Source organism: Acartia tonsa, chromosome 6, assembly GCF_053477335.1.
Source record: "Acartia tonsa isolate MP-2025a chromosome 6, ASM5347733v1, whole genome shotgun sequence".
NCBI classification, from domain to species: Eukaryota; Metazoa; Arthropoda; class Copepoda; order Calanoida; family Acartiidae; genus Acartia; species Acartia tonsa.
The window spans coordinates 43231667-43250578 of record NC_137265.1 but is presented as its reverse complement, the minus strand read 5'-3'; the positions used below and the strand labels follow the sequence as shown (position 1 = coordinate 43250578).

The 18912-nt window shown below is 31.3% G+C and overlaps 1 protein-coding gene across 4 annotated transcripts in view; it reads right to left on the bottom strand.

Annotated features, from left to right (window-relative positions):
• Window positions 1-479: 479 nt before the first annotated feature.
• The window catches only part of kkv (hyaluronan synthase-like protein kkv), a 110095-nt gene continuing 91662 nt past the window's right edge, over window positions 480-18912 (bottom strand). For 3 of the 4 annotated variants that reach the window (XM_080164979.1, XM_080164980.1, XM_080164981.1), the window contains exons 22-35: window positions 17920-18058; window positions 17593-17711; window positions 16897-16999; window positions 13348-13473; window positions 12861-13010; window positions 11889-12062; window positions 5321-5427; window positions 4884-4962; window positions 4360-4469; window positions 3978-4120; window positions 3471-3555; window positions 2614-2755; window positions 2140-2271; window positions 480-1592 (exon numbers count right to left, since the gene is read on the bottom strand). In XM_080164979.1, the coding sequence (XP_080021105.1) occupies window positions 1560-1592; window positions 2140-2271; window positions 2614-2755; window positions 3471-3555; window positions 3978-4120; window positions 4360-4469; window positions 4884-4962; window positions 5321-5427; window positions 11889-12062; window positions 12861-13010; window positions 13348-13473; window positions 16897-16999; window positions 17593-17711; window positions 17920-18058 (1642 nt within the window). In that variant the 3' untranslated portion in view covers window positions 480-1559. Of the gene's footprint in view, window positions 1593-2139; window positions 2272-2613; window positions 2756-3470; window positions 3556-3977; window positions 4121-4359; window positions 4470-4883; window positions 4963-5320; window positions 5428-11663; window positions 11838-11888; window positions 12063-12860; window positions 13011-13347; window positions 13474-16896; window positions 17000-17592; window positions 17712-17919; window positions 18059-18912 lie in introns of all 4 variants that reach the window. The other variant, XM_080164978.1, reaches the window with a different exon arrangement.

Here is an 18912-nt window from a genome sequence, read left to right as displayed (position 1 = left end):
CTTTTTCCCAATTATTGTAAAGAAATTTATGTACTTGAAAGATTGATTATACAATTATGTATGAGTGTTGGGATCGAGAAGTCAATAATAAAATGTCAAAATTACATCTCATATTGATTTAAATATAGGTAGAACAGTTTGAATATTATTGCTTTGTAAAGATATCAGATCACGAAGACAACAAATGGCAAAAAGTGTTTTATCTCTGTAGGTCATAGTATAATTTACCGACCAATGTCCCCTCCCTCCCATTATGTAAATAACTCAACTGATAAATCCAATCTTCTCCTACAAAGTTTAATATCCACCAAAAACGTTGTTTCGCACACAACAACTCGGGGAGGGAGTTTAATTTAACATCCATTGTTCTATCCCTGTAACCCTGGCAATATTCCCAATATTGAGTATTATAAAATAAAATTGAATAGGTTAATCCACAATTATAAGGGAACTATACTTGGAAATAAAAAACAAACATATCTATTTTGATCCAATTTATTAATATAATTCTGTATGAATTAAAATAATATGAAAAATGCACAAAAATTACAGCAAAATTAGGTAAATAATACTATTAGAGTACACATTCATACAAAATAATAAAATACTAAAATGTAATTTTTATTTATAAAAATATTATTAAAAACAAAATGGTTGTTATACATATTTCTCTAGAAAATCATATTACAAAGACGACATTTATTTACGGCAGCGGCAAGATTATTTGCAAAATATGACTTAATTGTAAAATGGTATGAAATACATTAATAAATGTAAAAATAGGTAAAATATTTGGACTAGTTAAAATTACATAGATTTTGCTAAATGTAGCATTATTAATTTATCCGTAATTTTTCATTGTAAAGGATGATTTGACAAAACTTTCCATATTTTTTCTGAGACAACCAATAGGAATATTGAAAAAATTCCAATATGTTGATTGTATAAATACACATTTTATAATATAATTTACATTACAATTTAATTTAAAAAGTTCAGTAAATTTATTTTGTTTATCAAAAATCCTACTTGTAGCTTAAAAAAAAAGGAAAACTTATTTTTTTAAATGACCATAAAAAATATTTTGAGCATATTTATGACAATAAAAACACAAATCACAGATTTGGTTGAGTCAAAACTTATTGTTAAAAAATATGTTTATTAATAATATTTGTAAAATATAGGTATGTAAAAATGACTAAAAACTGGCAGTTCAAGTTTTCATGGTGTAAAAATGGTAAAATAATTTTATATTGCAATTAACTAATTTGATTTATATAGTAGTTAAAATAACAGTTGTTGAAATTAAAATTACAAAAAATGCAATAAACATAAAAGGATAAAATTATATATAATAAAAGTCCAACCTTTAGCTTAAGGTTATAATATAGAATTGATGTAAAATCACAGGATTTTTTTTCACAGATGTAGTTTAACTCTTAGTGTTCCAATGTTTGGTTCAAAATAAATCCACCAATTAATAATTCTTTGTAGATTTTTAAAATAATTTTCATGGATTTTTTGATGAATTTAATTTGTGTGGATATTATTTTTTCTCGTCACATTTTACTTGTTGCACTCGATGTGTTACCCTAAAATATAAAATAATATTAATGGATGTAGAATATACGTGGATATTGTGACTGGGGACAAATGGTTCTCAATGTAGCTTGCTTGCATGAAATATTTATTGGTCAGTTAGTCCAAACAAAGAATGTGATTGGGTAAAGTGGGTGGAAGAAATCATTATTAACCCGCTGCGTGTTTCACTTTATTAAAGAACATAAAAATCTGATATAAGATCCAAGTAATAATATATCCAATACAATATCTAAACAACAAAGATCTCAGAAATCACTTTTATTAAAAAATTTTCTAGGGATGTTCATGGATTAGGCAATGGACGGTAATGATATGCATTTGAATCCCCAATGATGATTAACAAAAATACCTTACTGTTTAATTAAGTTTTTTGTTGAAATGTTTGAACACTACTAGTTTAAACTTCGGGTACCAGTCCAAAATCCAATTATTACAACATTAGACTTTTACTAAACTTGCACGGTTAGCCATTTATGCTACCAAAACCATCTCCCCCCCCCCCCCCCCCACTCAAATCCAATATTTTTGTTACTGTACCTGATCTGAGGAGGACAGAACTCCCCTGTCCTGTATCCTGTAAGCTGGAATTCTGGCAGAGTTTCTGGTGGAATTCCTGGCCGTAGAGCTGGCCTCGTCATCTGTGTTACTAGAGGGGCCACCGTCAAATCCCTGCAACATGGCATAGTGCAGAATTAGCTACCTGTTGCTTATTTATTGGAAGCTTTCCGCGAATATTAAAATGAAAAATTATAAGATTGAGCTGTTCTAAACTCGTAGTAATGTTATAATATTCGTAGAAAACTGGCTATAATACCTATAATACGTTACATGATTTTTCAGTATTACTAAGAAACGGTTCTAATTAATACTGGAAAAAAATATATTAATGACATTGCAAATATTATCCTTTCTTAGAAGTATCTGATCTATAATTCAATTAGTCTGCCTGTCCCTTACAAAAACTTCTGCTAAATGTATCTACTACCCACCTAATAAAGTATAAGTACTTACCCCATTGTCGAGGCCGCCATTGGCGGCAAAGACCTTGTCCACCGTCTCTCCCGTGATCCTGGTGTTGCTCCTGTGCTTGCTGTTGTTGTTGTTGTGCGGGTTGCTCGCGCCCAAAGTCTGCATCTTTGACTGTTTCCTTTCACTGAAAAAAAAGCATTAAAAAATATTTTTATTCAGGGATCTTCTATAGGGATAAGACAATGGCCGATAAATTGATATGCAATGGTGCATCCTCAATGATAAAAAAAATAATCCTTATGTTAATTACAATTAGTGGTGAAAATGTCTGATAGCTATTTTTAATGAACCAACCAATCAAAATTTAATAAATGTCTAAGTTTTTGAGCCAACGAATAAAAACGTTATTTTTAAACTTTGGGGTCTAGTATAATAAACAGTCCAATGTCCCCTCCCTTCCTGAATTCTATTAGTATGTTGAGCTCGTACTAAAACATTCATATAGTTGTATATTATCCCTTTTACTTCTATAAAAGGATAAATAAGTAATAGGATGTCCAACTGTGCTTCTGTTTGTACCGATATGGTTACTATTTACAGCGTAAAGCTTCTCATATGTCCTAGGAAGGTTTGGGGGAGGTACGGCAACCCTTCACAAGAGAAATTGCCCCATTAAAAAACTGAACCCCCTATTTTTTCTTTAACTTTTTAAAACTGTTTGTTTGTCTTCCCGACTGTAATCACATCATGTAAGGAATGCAATTTGAAGGTAGGCTATGTCAGACAATGACTGTTTTTTCATGAAATGTTTCTTTTTCATATGGACAGTTACTTGTGTACTTTATAAGACAAAATTGTCCTTTTTAAAATATTTGATAGCAAAGCTACTCTGTAATTACCTGATAAGATTGTCCCTGGCATGTTCCAAAGCCTTGATAGTCTCTCTGGGCATGTGATGGTGACGAGGTCCAAGGATAGGAGTTTCTAAAATATCACATTAGTTTGAAAAATTACATTTATTAAAAGTACATTGTCCCTTTACCTATAGTAAGAACATAGTTTTTGCAACACAAAAGCATGAAAAATACGCTAAAAACAGCAAAGACAATAAATATTTTTAAAGTTTAAGAACGAACAAGACAAGCATTTTGAAACTTTTTTGGTAGAAACTAGATATGGAGGATGTAAAGGGGAGTGTAGAGGTTTGGTCACACACCCCCCCCCCCGGGCCCCCCCCCCCCCCAAATAATATTCAATCATTTCACATTGCCAACATTTCACTTGCAAAATATTACATGAATTACTCAATTTTACCCCTCATGATTTCCTTTCTTAATAACAGGTGTCAAATATTTTAGCGCGCTTCGCGCAACTTTTCGCTCAGAGTGTATCAAAATTATACTTACGGCTGCTATGTTTATGGGTCTGACCACCACCAGGGGCCTCCTCCTCCCCGGAGAGAGCGAAGAATCTCTTCTTGAAGGCAACGTCCAGGGTGCCGATAGCGCGCTTCTTAGTTCTGGCCTTGTCGAGATTGTGGATGGTTCGTCTGAAATTTAAAATTTAATTAAGATTCCTTATTAAAAGTGGTGAATTGTATGTGTATTCAATTAGATGTGAGGACAGGTCAAATGAACTGATAAAATTTAATAAAATTCAAATAAGATCTACAAAATAACATAAAAATTAATTTATCTCTTTTTATCCTTTAGAACTTTTATGACCCCCTAAGACTATACACCCTACTGGTGAATCGCTGTGCGTGCACGCAACTGAACTTAACTATACCTGGTTTGGAGCCTGTTGCTTGCCGCGCTGTCCGAGTCATACTCATCATCCAGCCCTTTCAACCGTTGCATCTGTTTTACTATCTCTACCGCATTTTTCTCTATCAAGGCCTGAAAACAAACAAAAATTATTAAAAGGAATTATTTCAGATTTTCAGACTAAATTTAATAATTAGGCGGTTTCCCTTTAAGTGTCTAGTTGTTCACAACTCCAACCCCATCTTTTTGTGAAATACATTAAAATTAACGGGGAGGAGGGTGGTTAGTTTTTCGTACTATTATTTTGAGTGAAAAGTTTATTTTTATGAAAGGGGGGTGTCCTTACCCTCAAGGAAAGTAGTTAAAACCTCTTCCTGAAAATAGAGCCTAATCTGCTCAGTGGTTACAGTTATCTTAAGCTGCAAACGAACAGACAGACAGACAACGTTCTAATTATCATTGTGTCATAGATTGTTGTACATACCATATACCATAAAACATAGACTCGGGAAAAAAATGTAAGATCAAAAGTTTCGACTACTTTACCTCATCTGTCAAGACATCTTCTTTAGCTTTGCAGCAATTCAAATCTGTGGACGCAAGAATATGCGATATGGTTCCAAATCTATAAAAAAATTCATAATGATTTGACTGCAGATACGTCACTTATATTCCCTTGACAGGGATCTAAAGGGATAAGACATTGGCTGATAAATTAATGTACAATGTACATCCCCAATGATGAAACACAAAAATTATCCCATCTGTAGATTACAAATAGTGGTTGAAACGTTTGGACACTCAACTTAATAAACCAACCAATCAAAATTCAATTAAAGTTATCAGAGTCGTTAAGCCAACAAATAAGAAAACGTTATAATAAAACTTTTGGGAATACTGATAAAAACAGCCCATTATCCCATCCCTCCCTGGATAATATTGGACAAATTCTTATGAGGAGAGTAAATAAAAAAGTGTCTTACCTATGAAACAACATGGCCACGAACTGTATGACGACAATAGCAAAGAAGAAGAACACGAGAACAATACCAATAGGCTCCAGATGTAGGTACTCAGCGGTAATGCGGATCTAAATATATAAAAATTAATAAACACAGTTTAAAATTATAGGACTATTTTAACATAGATTTGGAAGCAGGTAGGAGGAAGTAACTGGCATTTTTAGTCAATCAACGACCCTGTTTTCCCCATTAACTAAAATCTACCCAATACAGCCAAGTTTTACTTATAATTATTTATTAAACGTCCATTGCTATATTCTGACTTTATAGAATACTAATAAAATAAATTGTAATTAAAGAAAAAAATATCTTTTTTTGACAAGTCAAAGAATTAGTTTTTAAAAGAATTACATAAGTATGCAAACTTGTAAGGCAAAATAGTTTTTATTCGGATGAAGTATTCTTCTTTAAAAGGGAAAATTTGATTGTTTAAAAACTAAACTATTTTTACCACAACCATGCAAATTCATCTAATTCTAAATGTGCAAAATAAATTATTCTTTTACAGAGTAAAACATGCATAAATCACTAATAAGCTACTATATTATCTATTCCATCTGTTAATTATGAAAAACCTAAAGATAATAAATAATATTCATTAAAACTATAGGTCCATTTTTAGGCATCTCACTAACTAATCTAGATGCAAAAAGGCTGAAAAATAGAGGTTTGAAATATAGAGAATCAAATATAGAACAAAAAATTAATGTTAGGTACTCAAAGAACTTCCAGAACGGCTTCGAAACTGATTAATATCTACTGGATTAGAACCGGCTCTCACTACTGAAAAATCATGTATAGCATCGTATTACAGACAATTTTCCTCAAAAAATTAAAATCAAAATCATAAGCTTAATACCTACCAGTTTTGTTATTTTAATATCTGCAGAAAGCTGTATGTGATAACAAGCTATTCCAATACAGCATAGAACTCTAAATATTTGCTACTAAAAAACATGGGACGTATGGTTTTTCATATCCTATGTCGAAATCTTTAAGAAGCATGTTTGTCCATCTATAAAAAGGTTGCACCATATCAAAATTGTAATTAGCAAGGCACAATGCCCAATTAATTGTGCCTAATTGACCAACAAGATTATTTTAGAGAACTGTTCTCTTTGTTCCTTATAGTAAAAAGGCCATTAGAGAAACCGTTTAGGTTCATACTAAAGACATCAAAGCTTTTTCTACTTTGATAAAAGGTGGTTTAATTTAGGGGATGACTTTACCCCTAAATTTTGCAGTTTCATAACATTCATAAATATTTGTAAGGCTAACAGGCAAAAGTTGTGCAATTAAGGGTTTAATCAAATTCCTAAAATGGTAGTTTACATTAGAATTTAAGATGTATAGAAATATGACGGTTAAATTGATCTACAACTCTTAATATTTATCGTCCAATTAGAATGGGTAGTGTACAAAAAGTACAAACATATTTGTATGTAGTACAAACCTAGTAATGAAATATAGTTGAATGCCTAATCATAGTAAATTAGGTTACTTGACCACTATTACTTACTAGCAGGAGCCATTCATTAGCAAGAGAAGGATTATGAATTTTAAGAAAAACTATTTGGTCCTTTATTTTTCAGAAAATTATAAATACGAATATTTTAATCATTTAAAGCCTATTATTACGCTTTAAGTTTTCCTCAACTATTCTGGCATTCAATGGTGATCATTTAGACAAAGAGCCCAGAATTAATGTAGATGAAAAATGTTATTTTAAGATCTTTTCCACTATTCAAATGCGAACAATTTGAAGCTGATAAATTAAGCTAGAGATTAATAACATTTCGATATTTAAGGCCTTCTTAGAATGAAACGGATACTATTTTTTAGTAAAAAGATGATTTATAAGAGGTTTTAATAAAAAATAAATAAAGGCCAACAGTTTAAAAAAAGTTCATTGGACAAAATAGAGTTCAAAGACCAAATTGAGCACTATAGCAAGGGGCGTTGGTTTTTAAATATAAAAAATATTATCATTATTCTCACCCTACTTTGTCTGGTCCAGCTTAGGGCCAGGGAAGCAGGGATAGAAAAATGAAAGATAAATTACTCTCCCCTGAAAGTTTTCAACTCTAGGTTTGGTATATTGTAACTAGTGAAGGATTTATGGGGCTCAGATTTCTTTATCTGCAATTGTCTTATCCCTGTAATCCATCCATCTATGGCTTTGTGGCCAGGCAGTGTATCTCTACTTTAATCAAGTGAAATATGACTTGGAAATTAAAAAGGTTGGCATCAAAAACTGCAAAAATTTGCAGTTATCTTAAGTTAAAATCTTTAATGCATGCAATTATAAGCTTTTTTGTCCTTTATCGTGATATCCATCTCCTGTGTGTAAAAAAAGAAAAAGAAAACACTTCACTAATTTTTTTGCACAATGAAAACAGGCTCTTAACCATACCATGCATGCACGAAACAAACAAAAAATACTGCAATACTTTTATCTAAAGCGTGTGTTGCTGCTGTTTTAAAAGAACACCTCTTTATTCTAGTGAAATATGATATTGAATTAAACAGTGGCTATTTAGAACACCTAAACTAGAGCAGATTAATCTACTTAGATTGTTAAAGATACACGAATTATTTTTTACTTAGATTACATTAAAGGATATGTGTTTGTGCGACAGTACCGATATGGTTCTCATTTACAGTGAAGGTCCCAGAAAGGTTTTTAGCTATTTTGAGTGAAGGGCATCTCCACCCTCCAAAGAGAAATCGCTCCTAATAAAATCTCAAACTAAATATTTCTTATACTTTTCATTAGGACTAAAAGCGTCGTCATTCTTCCTCCTTCAAGTGTCCCTAGAGGCCCCTCGGGTGTTAGCCGCTAGTTGGTTTGTATTTTAAAACAGTTAGAGCAGTAAAAACAATAAGAGTAAATCAATAATTTAGAATACATAAGCCCAAATAATTTCATTAATAAAACCAAAACAAATGTCTGTAAAGATCTCTTACTCCACAGTACATTGCTTAATTAAACGCCCACTTTCTATGTATATGATTGCTCTAGTATCCCATCTTACTGGACGTCTATTGCTTTGGCTATTATAGCTGAATCATTTTATCGCTAGAGCTATGAAATATAGAATCAAAAAACATTAGAGACTTTGAGATCTATAAATTGTTTTCTTTATCATTTAATTATTTCAAACATGACAACTAATATTTCAAAAGCATATATGCAATATAAAGTAGTAAGGTTTTGTTGTTCTTGTTATTAGCAAAATATGGCAGTTTTATCAGGGTAAGCTTTAATCAATAATTGAACTAGTAGTTAGATTATTTTCGTCATTAAATATCTTATAAAGACTGGCTATAATTGATTGTTCATTTCAGGAAAGTATGTGATTTTAAAAATGTGATTTTAGGCTGTTCTAATGCACTCTCCATACCTTGACTAAGAAAATAAAGCCTCTGAAGAATCTGAGTGTAAAATAAAGAAAATTAGAGTAGTCTTTTTTAATATTGAATTTGAAAGCTTACATTTTAAAACTTTACTTGCTTTTTGAGGGCAAATCTTTTTTTATTTAGCAATCCCTTCCCAGAAAAAATTGCCAATTACCAATGCTTGTTTAAGCTAGTATCACGTAAAATCTATTAAAGAAAAATAGTAACACCTTCTTTGATCTTTATAATTGGCTGTTTGCACATTGTTTTAATTTAAATGTGTTACAAATACTAAATTTTTATTAACTTGTTTTTGTTTAATTAGTTTCAATCAACTTGGTAGAATTTGGTCTTAATGGACAAATAAACAAAAAACAACCATCCAATAACTACTCTACCAGTTTGTACATCCATCAATCTCAATATTTTCTCTTATACATCAATGCCAGGGATGTTTAGTCCCATAGGATATTTTGAATATGATTTAGTTTTCTTTTTAAAAATATTCGACAAAATAAAGGGGCTATATTTTAACACCCTCAAAAATGTTTGATTATGGTACTTGAGATAGTGTTGATAAATTGCCGACTTATTAGTGTAAACTACCAGAAATTTGTACTTCATCCCAGGGATACAGGGATAGGCTTATAAAAGATAGATAAATATCCAACCCTTCATTATAACATAAAATATTACCAGTAAAATAATTTAATAGATTTATTTTTTTCAGTTAAAAAACTACAGTACGATCTTTAAAATCTATTTCTGTTTCTTAATCAGTCTCAAAATAAAATTCTTTTATAGTTGATAATTTTGAAGCAAAATAATATTTTTTTTTTTCAGGTGAAATATCCCTTTCTGAAAAATCTAGCATTTTTAAAGTATACACCAATTTAGTAGCATGTTATTTACTACCAAATATCCAAATGCATCTTATATGTAATTTAGGGTCCACGGATTTTGGAACGTTGGAGGACAGAAACCAGACCATTCCATAAAATACCTCTTCATGATCTTTTCCGATGAAATATGATAAAAAGGCAGTTTTCCTTTCTGTATGGGAGCATATTTAAATTATAAGTAAACAGATAAGTGGTCCAGTTTTTCTACTACAACAGTACAAAATCCGTGGAACCTAAAAAATGTATATTAGGCCTTTAAAATTGCTGGCTTCCTTTTTCAAGTATGCTTAATAAGACTTCCTTTGGCTTCATTTCACTTGTAAATCTCTAAACTCGCGCATAAATAAATAAATGGGTATTAAAACCAAAATTAAAAACATGAAAGGTGCTAAAAAAAACAATTTATTTAAGCAAAATATTAAAATTTTTTCATATATCTAATCTTATTGATTTAAGTCATTGAAAAATCTCTAAATATTACCGATGGGCTTAAGCTATGTTTCTAAGAAAAAAAATAATATCAAAACCTACTAGAAATTTATTCTCAAATTCATTCTAAATTCTTATATTAAAGTTAAGATAAAATCTAAAAAGACATTTTAAACATTTTTCAGTCTTTGAATTAAAGATACTAGAATAAGATTTAAATAAAGGATTAATTAAAATATCACGACTCAATTCAAAAGAAAAAGTGACTTGAATCATTAAATGATTTCGAACATTTTTTTATTCATTTGCTTTACAGGGTACAAAAAATGTACGAGTTTAAAAAATCTTTTCTGTTTACGGTTAATTATTGACTGAAAAAAAAATTCTTTACAAAATAAATCATTAATAAACGCTGCCTTAAATAATGAATTTACTACAAGCGATGCACAAAGATGATAAAGCCGAAACCTTTTGTGCTAAATGCCTAATCAAAGCGTATATTACAATTATAGATTTATAACAAGAAAAAGGACATCCAAGGCTAGCCTGTTTAAAAGTCATCAATTATTGGTACTTTTAGGTGAAGTGTTTTAGGTAAAAAAAGCAGTTTTAACTGACAGAAATATTATAAGCACAATATTTTCCACCAGCAAAGCTAAATTATAGAGTAGCTCATACACCGATAATAAGTACATTTATCTATGCCCAGTTAAGTGTAGACCAATACTTGCAGTCCAAAATTCGGTCCTTAAATTTTAAAAAAAATCTTCCAATCACATAAAGAAAATCTACTAATAACATAACAAGTAAATTGTGATTTTGGTAAGAACTATAACTAAAGGCCCCACTATGTATAGGCCTTTAACGTTCTCAATGCTTTGATTAACATCAATTCAAAGAGAAACAAGGACAATTGTATCCACAGGCAAGAAACTATCTACATTATAGAGGCAGATCTGTTATTAGCCCTTTGGAGAATTCCTTACACTTAAATAGCTTTTAAGTCCTTAACCAAAAAATATGTAAAAAAAATTGTAAACATAGGAATAAAAAAAATAAGATAAGACAACATGTTTAGTTGCTACGCATCTTAAAATTGGCAATCATTAGAGACGCACCACCCTTCTATATTGCAAACAAATACGCGAAAAATAATAACTTGCAAAAAGATAAAATCTAAGCATCCTCTTAAAGGTGAAATCTCTAATAAAACGTCTAAATATTCATGCAACTAAACCTGAAAAAAAAATAACTAGCATTAATCCATGCACTATTAATGTCTTGAGTTACCAAAACCATGCCAGAAACCTATATTATAAATTCCAGTGGCACATTTACAATTCAACACATGCAAAACAGTAATAACCTAAATAAAACCAATATGGTTATAATATTTTTTCCATAATATCTACATGCAAAAAATCTAGTTTACTATATCTCCAAGCACTGTAAATTCGCCTTCATTCTGTGTCATGCAAAAAGCTTAAGTTTCCTCAGAGCTTCTTTTTGCTACCATGCAAACTAAAATTGCAGTGCATCCCATAAATACAACCACCACTGCACGAGCGGCCAACCTCATTATTCTTGGTCAAAGTCCTGTTCTCTTTGACACCGAAGGGCCAGTTAATATGCAGGATATCCTTGTTCAAGGTCAACATGAATACAATCAGCACGAACAGAGCGTTGAAGACGGCAAAGAAGAATACCGACTTGTCTCTCAGCTCCTTGAGACCAGCTGTAATTTTAGCCTACAATCATAGAAAAATATTAGAAAAGCAAGAAAATTAAATTATTCTTACCTCGCCTGTTTTCGTGAGGGTGGCATTCTGGCGGACGCCAAACGGCCAGTCCAGGTAGATTTTGTCCTTGTTCAGTGTCAGCAGGAAGACGATCAAAACAAAAATGGCGTTCATCATGCCGGAAGCAAAGACGACATTGTTGCGCAACTCGGCTAGGCCTTTGGTAAGTGCGGCCTAAAAGTAGGAAAATGGCAAAATATCTAAACTATTTTGACTCTGTTTTCACATAAAGTTAAAGGCAAAAATGTTTTTCTACATTTAAAATTTTAACATTTCTACAATTGCTAAAACAGTTATAAAAAAAGAGCAAAAGCACTTTAAAAAGTTCCACATTTGATTTCTGTAACTTTAAACAGAAACACATTTTTCTTTACCTAAAATTGGTTGATTTTAAAAACAATGTAGCATTTTTAAATTGTTAGATAGGATATCAAAGCAAAAAAGGGGACTTAAATCCTCATAGTTTGGGGCATCTACACTAAAAATCCATGTACACATACTAGTTATAAATTAGCTACGCTGATAAAAATAACATTGACAAAACATTATTGTATTTGTAGTGCACTAAAATGACATTAAAATTTGGTTTATATTTAGATCAAGTTTTTCCAGAGTCTTTGTGTTGTCATTTTATTTACAGGATTATCCAGTCAATTAAAAGTTAAATGGATTAAGCATAAAGAAAACTAAAAAAATGCAGCAAAGAAATATTTACTACAAAAATTAGAAACCACCAAACCGTACCATTTTCAAACGTTTTCAAACCAATTTCTTCTTTTTTCTTTCAACACAAACAAATATAAATGTTTTTGATTGGAGGAAATTAGCTGAAAAACTGCGAAGTGAAGCAAAAAATCAATAGGTGTAACAGACTTCCTTTTTGCAGGCAATTAATTTGGTGGTCTTTAGAACAATATAAAAGACAAAGTATCATATTTTTTTAATGGTTGAAATAGAAAAATATGTTCCTACCTGTTTTGTCTTATCAGCATCGATGGGGTGAAGATATTTCTCAATAAGATCTTTCCAGAATTGGATCTCAGCTCCGGACAGGTAGTCAACCTCGCCGCGGCCCAAGTCACGGTCCTCAATCCAGAAGGGGTTGATCAGGTCGTCACGCTCCTGACAAAGGATAATGATTGTAAACGTTTATATTGATAGACAAGAAGTGTTTCAGTTAAAATAAGCTTTCTTCCATCGTATTAGTCAGTAATGCACAATATTAAGCTTTTAGATCGGTATTATTTTTCTCCATTTTATTGTACAATACATGATGCGATTGTAAGATGAATATCTCAAACCGACAAATGGGCCACGGAACCCTTTCAAAACCGAAAATTAAAGCACCAAAAGAGAAAAATTATTACTTTTCAGATCTTGTTACTTTAAATGGACCATTTCAGAATGAAAATGCAAATATTTTGCAACTTCTGGCGGTCAAATTGTGAACTAATGTTACCTCAAGTGGCTCCGTGGTGTGTGAGGCATCCTCTTCAGTATCCATATCAATAGACTCTCCTCCCTCCGACACCATAGCCATGCCTCCTCCACTCACTGTTGTGTCATGGCCGCGAGTACTTAGCCTAATGGGGCGGTCAAAGCAAGTTCAAAATTTTGCCAATAGATGGCATTTATCCAATCAAAAAAGCTATAATTTCATTTGTGATATTTATGGATAAGAATGTACTCAACTATCTATTTAAGATTATCTATTGTGTTTCTTTTTATCAAAATTACACCTATTTTGTGCTTTAAAAAAAAGTTTTAAAAAATCAATATTTAAGGGGAAATCTGTAGAACTTTTCCTCTCATTAACCAATTAAATTCTAACAAGGATGACAACATCCATAAGTAGCGAAGCACAAAAAATAAAATCATAGGTGGTAATACGTACAAGTAGATTAAAATTAATTGATTTATTGGAGAAAATAAACACGAAACCCTGTTTTATTTTGACAATCAAAGTAAATAACATAAAAGATGCTCATAACAATGGGAAAAATTATTTTGATACTGATATCCCAAAAAGGTTCAAAATTGGACCAAAGACATGAGGAAATATGTAAAACATATAAAAATAGCAAAAACCTGATAAAAAGCAGTCTGACCGCCATGCTTGTTTTCTTAAAAAGACAGAAAATTTAATTTTTAAATCCTTAACTTAAACAAATTTGGAAAATTGGACTATTACATCAAAGATATGGAAAAATTTAAAAATAGCCAAAAACCTGCAAAAAGGAAGCCTGACCGTCATGGCTGTTTTCTTTAAACAACAGGAAATTTAATTTTGATATGTATAACTGAAAAATTTTTTGAAATCGTACCATAAACACCAAAGATATGGAGAAAAATGTGAAAAATAAAAAAAGATAGCCTAAAACCTGCTGAAAGACAGTCTGACCGTCATAGTTGTTTTCTTAAAAGGACAGGAAATTTAATATTGATATCTATAACTAAAAAGATTTTGGAAATCGGAACATAAACACCAAAGATATGGAGAAAAATGTGAAAAATACAAAAATAGCCTAAAACCTGCTTAAAGACAGTCTGACCGTCATAGTTTGTTTCTTTAAAGGACTGAAAATTTAATTTAGATATCTATAACTGAAAACATTTTGAAAATCGCACCATAAACACAGAAGATATTGAGGAAAATGTGAAAAATACAAAAATAGCCTAAAACCTGCTAAAAAGCGGTCCTACCGCCGTCGATGTTTAATAGTTAATTGTGCTCCTTATTGATGGGAATGTTGTCAAACAATTTCAGCATTTTATCTTTTATAGGAGCTGAGTAAATATTTCATTTGAAGTAAAACTATATCATACTTTGAAAAATTATATGAGGTATAATAATTTTGGATATTTTGTCTTTTTGTGAGAATATCCAACACCACGTAAATGTAATATTCGCGAAAATGAACGCACACTTTTTATACATCCTTGGAGTAATTAACCATTCTCGGGATGAATTGAGAAATTTTTAAATGATTTGATTATGTGTTTGCATGATTGAACTTTCAAGGCCAATATCTTCTACTTTGCATGCGGAACACCCATAAACTAAACCCCCTCCTCATTATAATATCGCAGCTACTCTATAATCAAGTTATGTCTGTACGTCTGTGCATTTGCACTTTGTACGTAAAGTATTCTAAACTATAGACTTTGAAAAGAGGGTTTACACATTGGTATCAGGGATCTTAAGGGATAACACAATGGATGATTTGATTATAGGTGTTCTGTACATCAATTTATGATAAGAAACCTGATTGTCCCTTCTTTAGATTAATAGTATAGACACAACAAGAAATAAGAAAACGTGATTATAAAAACGGACTTTACGCAGGAGGAATAATGGAGATCCAAATGAAAAGCAAAGACTCCGAGATGCATCATGACAGAAAATATTTTACAATCCATACAAGGTACTTGAAATAACAAAAAAAAAATTTTAGGGGGGAGGGGTAAATCAAGTATTCTTTAAAGAAAAATGTAAGGATTTTACCATTTGTAGGTTAAACCGGGAGAGAGAGAGAATACAACAATAATTTTAAAAAAAATAATTAGATTCATTCTAAAGATTCTCATTTTATTAACCATATGTAATTTTTCTTACAATAAATATAGAGCTCCACTAAGATCTCTGCCAAACACAAATGCAGCTTTTCTTTTAGATTACAATTGAGTTTTATAAGTCCAAAAACTAGTTAAAATATTCCACTGTTACACTCAAACAACGCCTAGTTTATCTAAACCCTTTGTTTGATTGTCCCAACTATTTCAAACATGTCAGGGATACATGGATAGGACAATAGACAAAAGAAAAATATTTACCCCCAATAGTTTATTAAAGGAAGGGGGACATTGGGCTGTTTATTCCACTAGTCCCCAAAGTCATACGTTTTCTTATTCATTGGCTTAACAAGATTAGGGACTTTTATTAAATTTGATTAGTTGGTTCATTTATTTGTGTGCCCAAATGTTTTAACCACTAATTGTAATCTACAGATGGGTAATTGTGTGTATCATCATTGGGAATGTACATCAATTTATTAGCCATTGCCTTATCCCTTTAGATCCCTGCCCCTTCCTCCCTGTAAACATGTACTAGGCTAAAGCAACATCGGGCTAAATAAAACCAGGAATTTTGGGACAATCAACTTGGACAGAAGCAGTTCAAACGAAGACTTAAATTTTTTATGAGGTAAAAAAAAACATTAAAATTCAAACCATTAACAGTTAGGACCCCAAGAGAATGGTCGTGCAACAAAACTATTCATACATTTATTGAGTATCCGTGAAAAATTTACATCACTAGAAATATCCTCTAGATTAGACCCTTGGGGCTAAAAAAAAACTTAATCTTATATTTTTTATTTTAATATCTACGGAAAGCTGTCTATATTACGATGCGCTAAATAACTATTCTCGAATTATGAATATGATCCAATCCATTAATCCATGGCTACAAAAGATAAAAACAAGAATTCTCAATTTATCAAATGCAATCAAAATAGAGGAGCAAAAAAATCGCAAGCAAAAATATAAAATTTGCACTACTAAAGTGAAAAATGTTTACAGATGTTTTAGATTGTTGTTAATTTTCATGCAATGGGCGGGCGGCAGGAATTATGTAACCAATCCGTAATCTCTTCAAATTGTGCACTTAAGATTTCAATTTCATGATTGTCAGAAACTCCAATGATTTTTCTTAAAACTGCTGCAATGCCCCCATTATCCAATTTTTACAAGACACTAAAGGAGGGTGTAAAGTACACACGTACCCAAGCATTTTTTATCACGTTATCTTATTTGTTAACTTAAATACATTGGATTCTTTTATTGAATTTTGGTTGGATAGTTGTGTCCAAACTTTAACCAATGATATATTATTCTAGAAAAAAGGTAATTTTGTTTATTGTTACAAAATAATTTAACAACCACCGTTTTATCCCTTAAGATCCCTACATAAGATTTATTGTCATAATTCTAAAAATGCTTTGTTCCTCGAGCTTTTTCTTCTCTGTTTGGGCGGGGCAGAACTGTGGGGGTCAATAATATTCTCAATATGGTCCAATCTTTTGGTCAGGCTATCCAGGGAATCAGCAATCCTAAACAATTAACATGCTGTCATAGATATCAACACAATAATAAACAACTTCACAGGGTTGGGTTAGTGGCACATAACTTTATAATCTTTAAGTTAAAAAGTAAATTAAAGAAGTATTTAAAAAATGAAGAAGTAGGTGAAAATAAGGGCAACTAAAAAAATATGTAATGTCTGATCTAAATTGAAGTCAAAATTGAGTAAAGTGGGCTATTTGTATGCAAAAACAAGGGACCATGATTCTAACAAACAATCTAATTGAAATTTACCCATTTCTTATCAACTTTCCTTTAGTTACAACATAAAACAAGTTTAAACCAAAGTTTCAGCAATTTGAAATGGAATTGATTTGCTTACTTGCAATTATGTTTAAATGTACTAAATGCCATGAATTGGTACTAGTTTTATAATACCTAGCTCATATAGATATTGCCAGGGAAACGGCAATTATCTTACCTGATCAGCTGTCCTTGTTCTGAGATTCCTTCTAGTGAGTGAAGAAAATACTCTTACCTGATAAGCTGTTCCTTGTCCTGATATTCCTTCTTGTGAGTGAAGAGCATAACCCCAAAGATATTGAAACACCAATACTATTACCTGATCAGCTGTTCTTTGTCCTGAGATTCCTTCTTGTGAGTGAAGAGCATAACCCTGAAGATATTGCCTAGGGAAACGTCAATACCACCCTCGTCATCACCGTCTCCCTCTCCTCCCTGAGACACAAAAGTCATTCAAACCAAAAATCATTAAAAGTAAAAGCAATGAGTGTGCACATGATTTATTCTCTTTGCAAGAGTAATCCCCCACACCCTTGAAATAGATTTTCTTTGCCTAATACTAAAATTTATTGTTATGTAAAGAGGTTCACAAAAAGCTTAAACTTTTCCACCAGCCAAAATAATAGTTGATTTGAATTATTTCCTGGATGAGTCCCCAGATACCGTCTTTCTTCTTCTTTTTAGCATCCTCCATGGCGTTCTTTCTCTCTTCCTCTAGTTCTTTCTTAGTCTTCTTAACAGCCACCTCTCTGGTACCCCAGGAGACAACGTTCAAGTTCGTAATACTAAAAAAACACAGACTTATAGAGTTGTTGTTCTAGTAATAATAGTCAACTTGGTTTTTACGATTGTGCAAAAACTTATTAAATTCTAGAGGACAGTATTCAAATCAGTTATACTAGAAATAATACATTAATTTATTATAAAAATATATATTTAAAGTTTTTTAATTTGTCATTTTAGGTCTAATTACTAAACCGATTTTGTTCTCGAATGCAGGGAAGCTTTGCATAAGTCCAGAGAAGGTTTTGACTATTTTGTGGTAAGTTACATTAAATTTGCTAAAAGGCAATCCTAAAAAGTAAACCCTCCCTCCCACCTTGCTGAGTTATTGTTAATTATAAAACAGACATGTCAATTTTTTTCAAAAACTATCCTAAATTTAGGGAAGTTTGGCTTTATTTACTAAGTATATTTGCTATTACTTTTATTTAATGAAATCTTCCAATTTTTAACATTTACAAAACGGCCTGCTTTATAGCATTAAGATCCATGACAGATCTATATAGGAAATAAACGTCTATAAATGAGCTCGAGTCTTCCATTGGTAAAGTGTTTAAAACTCATAGTGCTCAAATAATCCTCATTAAACTCTCATTGACCAAAACGATAGGACCTTTATTCTATTTGTTTATGGAATGAATTAAGTTTTTCACTTCATGTAGATATTTGTATTACAATGAAGTATTTAATCCTTATTTCATAAATAAAAAAATATTCATTCATAATAGAGTAAATCTAAGAAAACTGTATTTTAAAAGAATTCGATTGTGGCGACACTTCCTTTGTGTTAAAATATTAAAACTAAAATTTTAATCATATTAACCCTTTGGTGATGGTAATGTAAAAAAATATAATT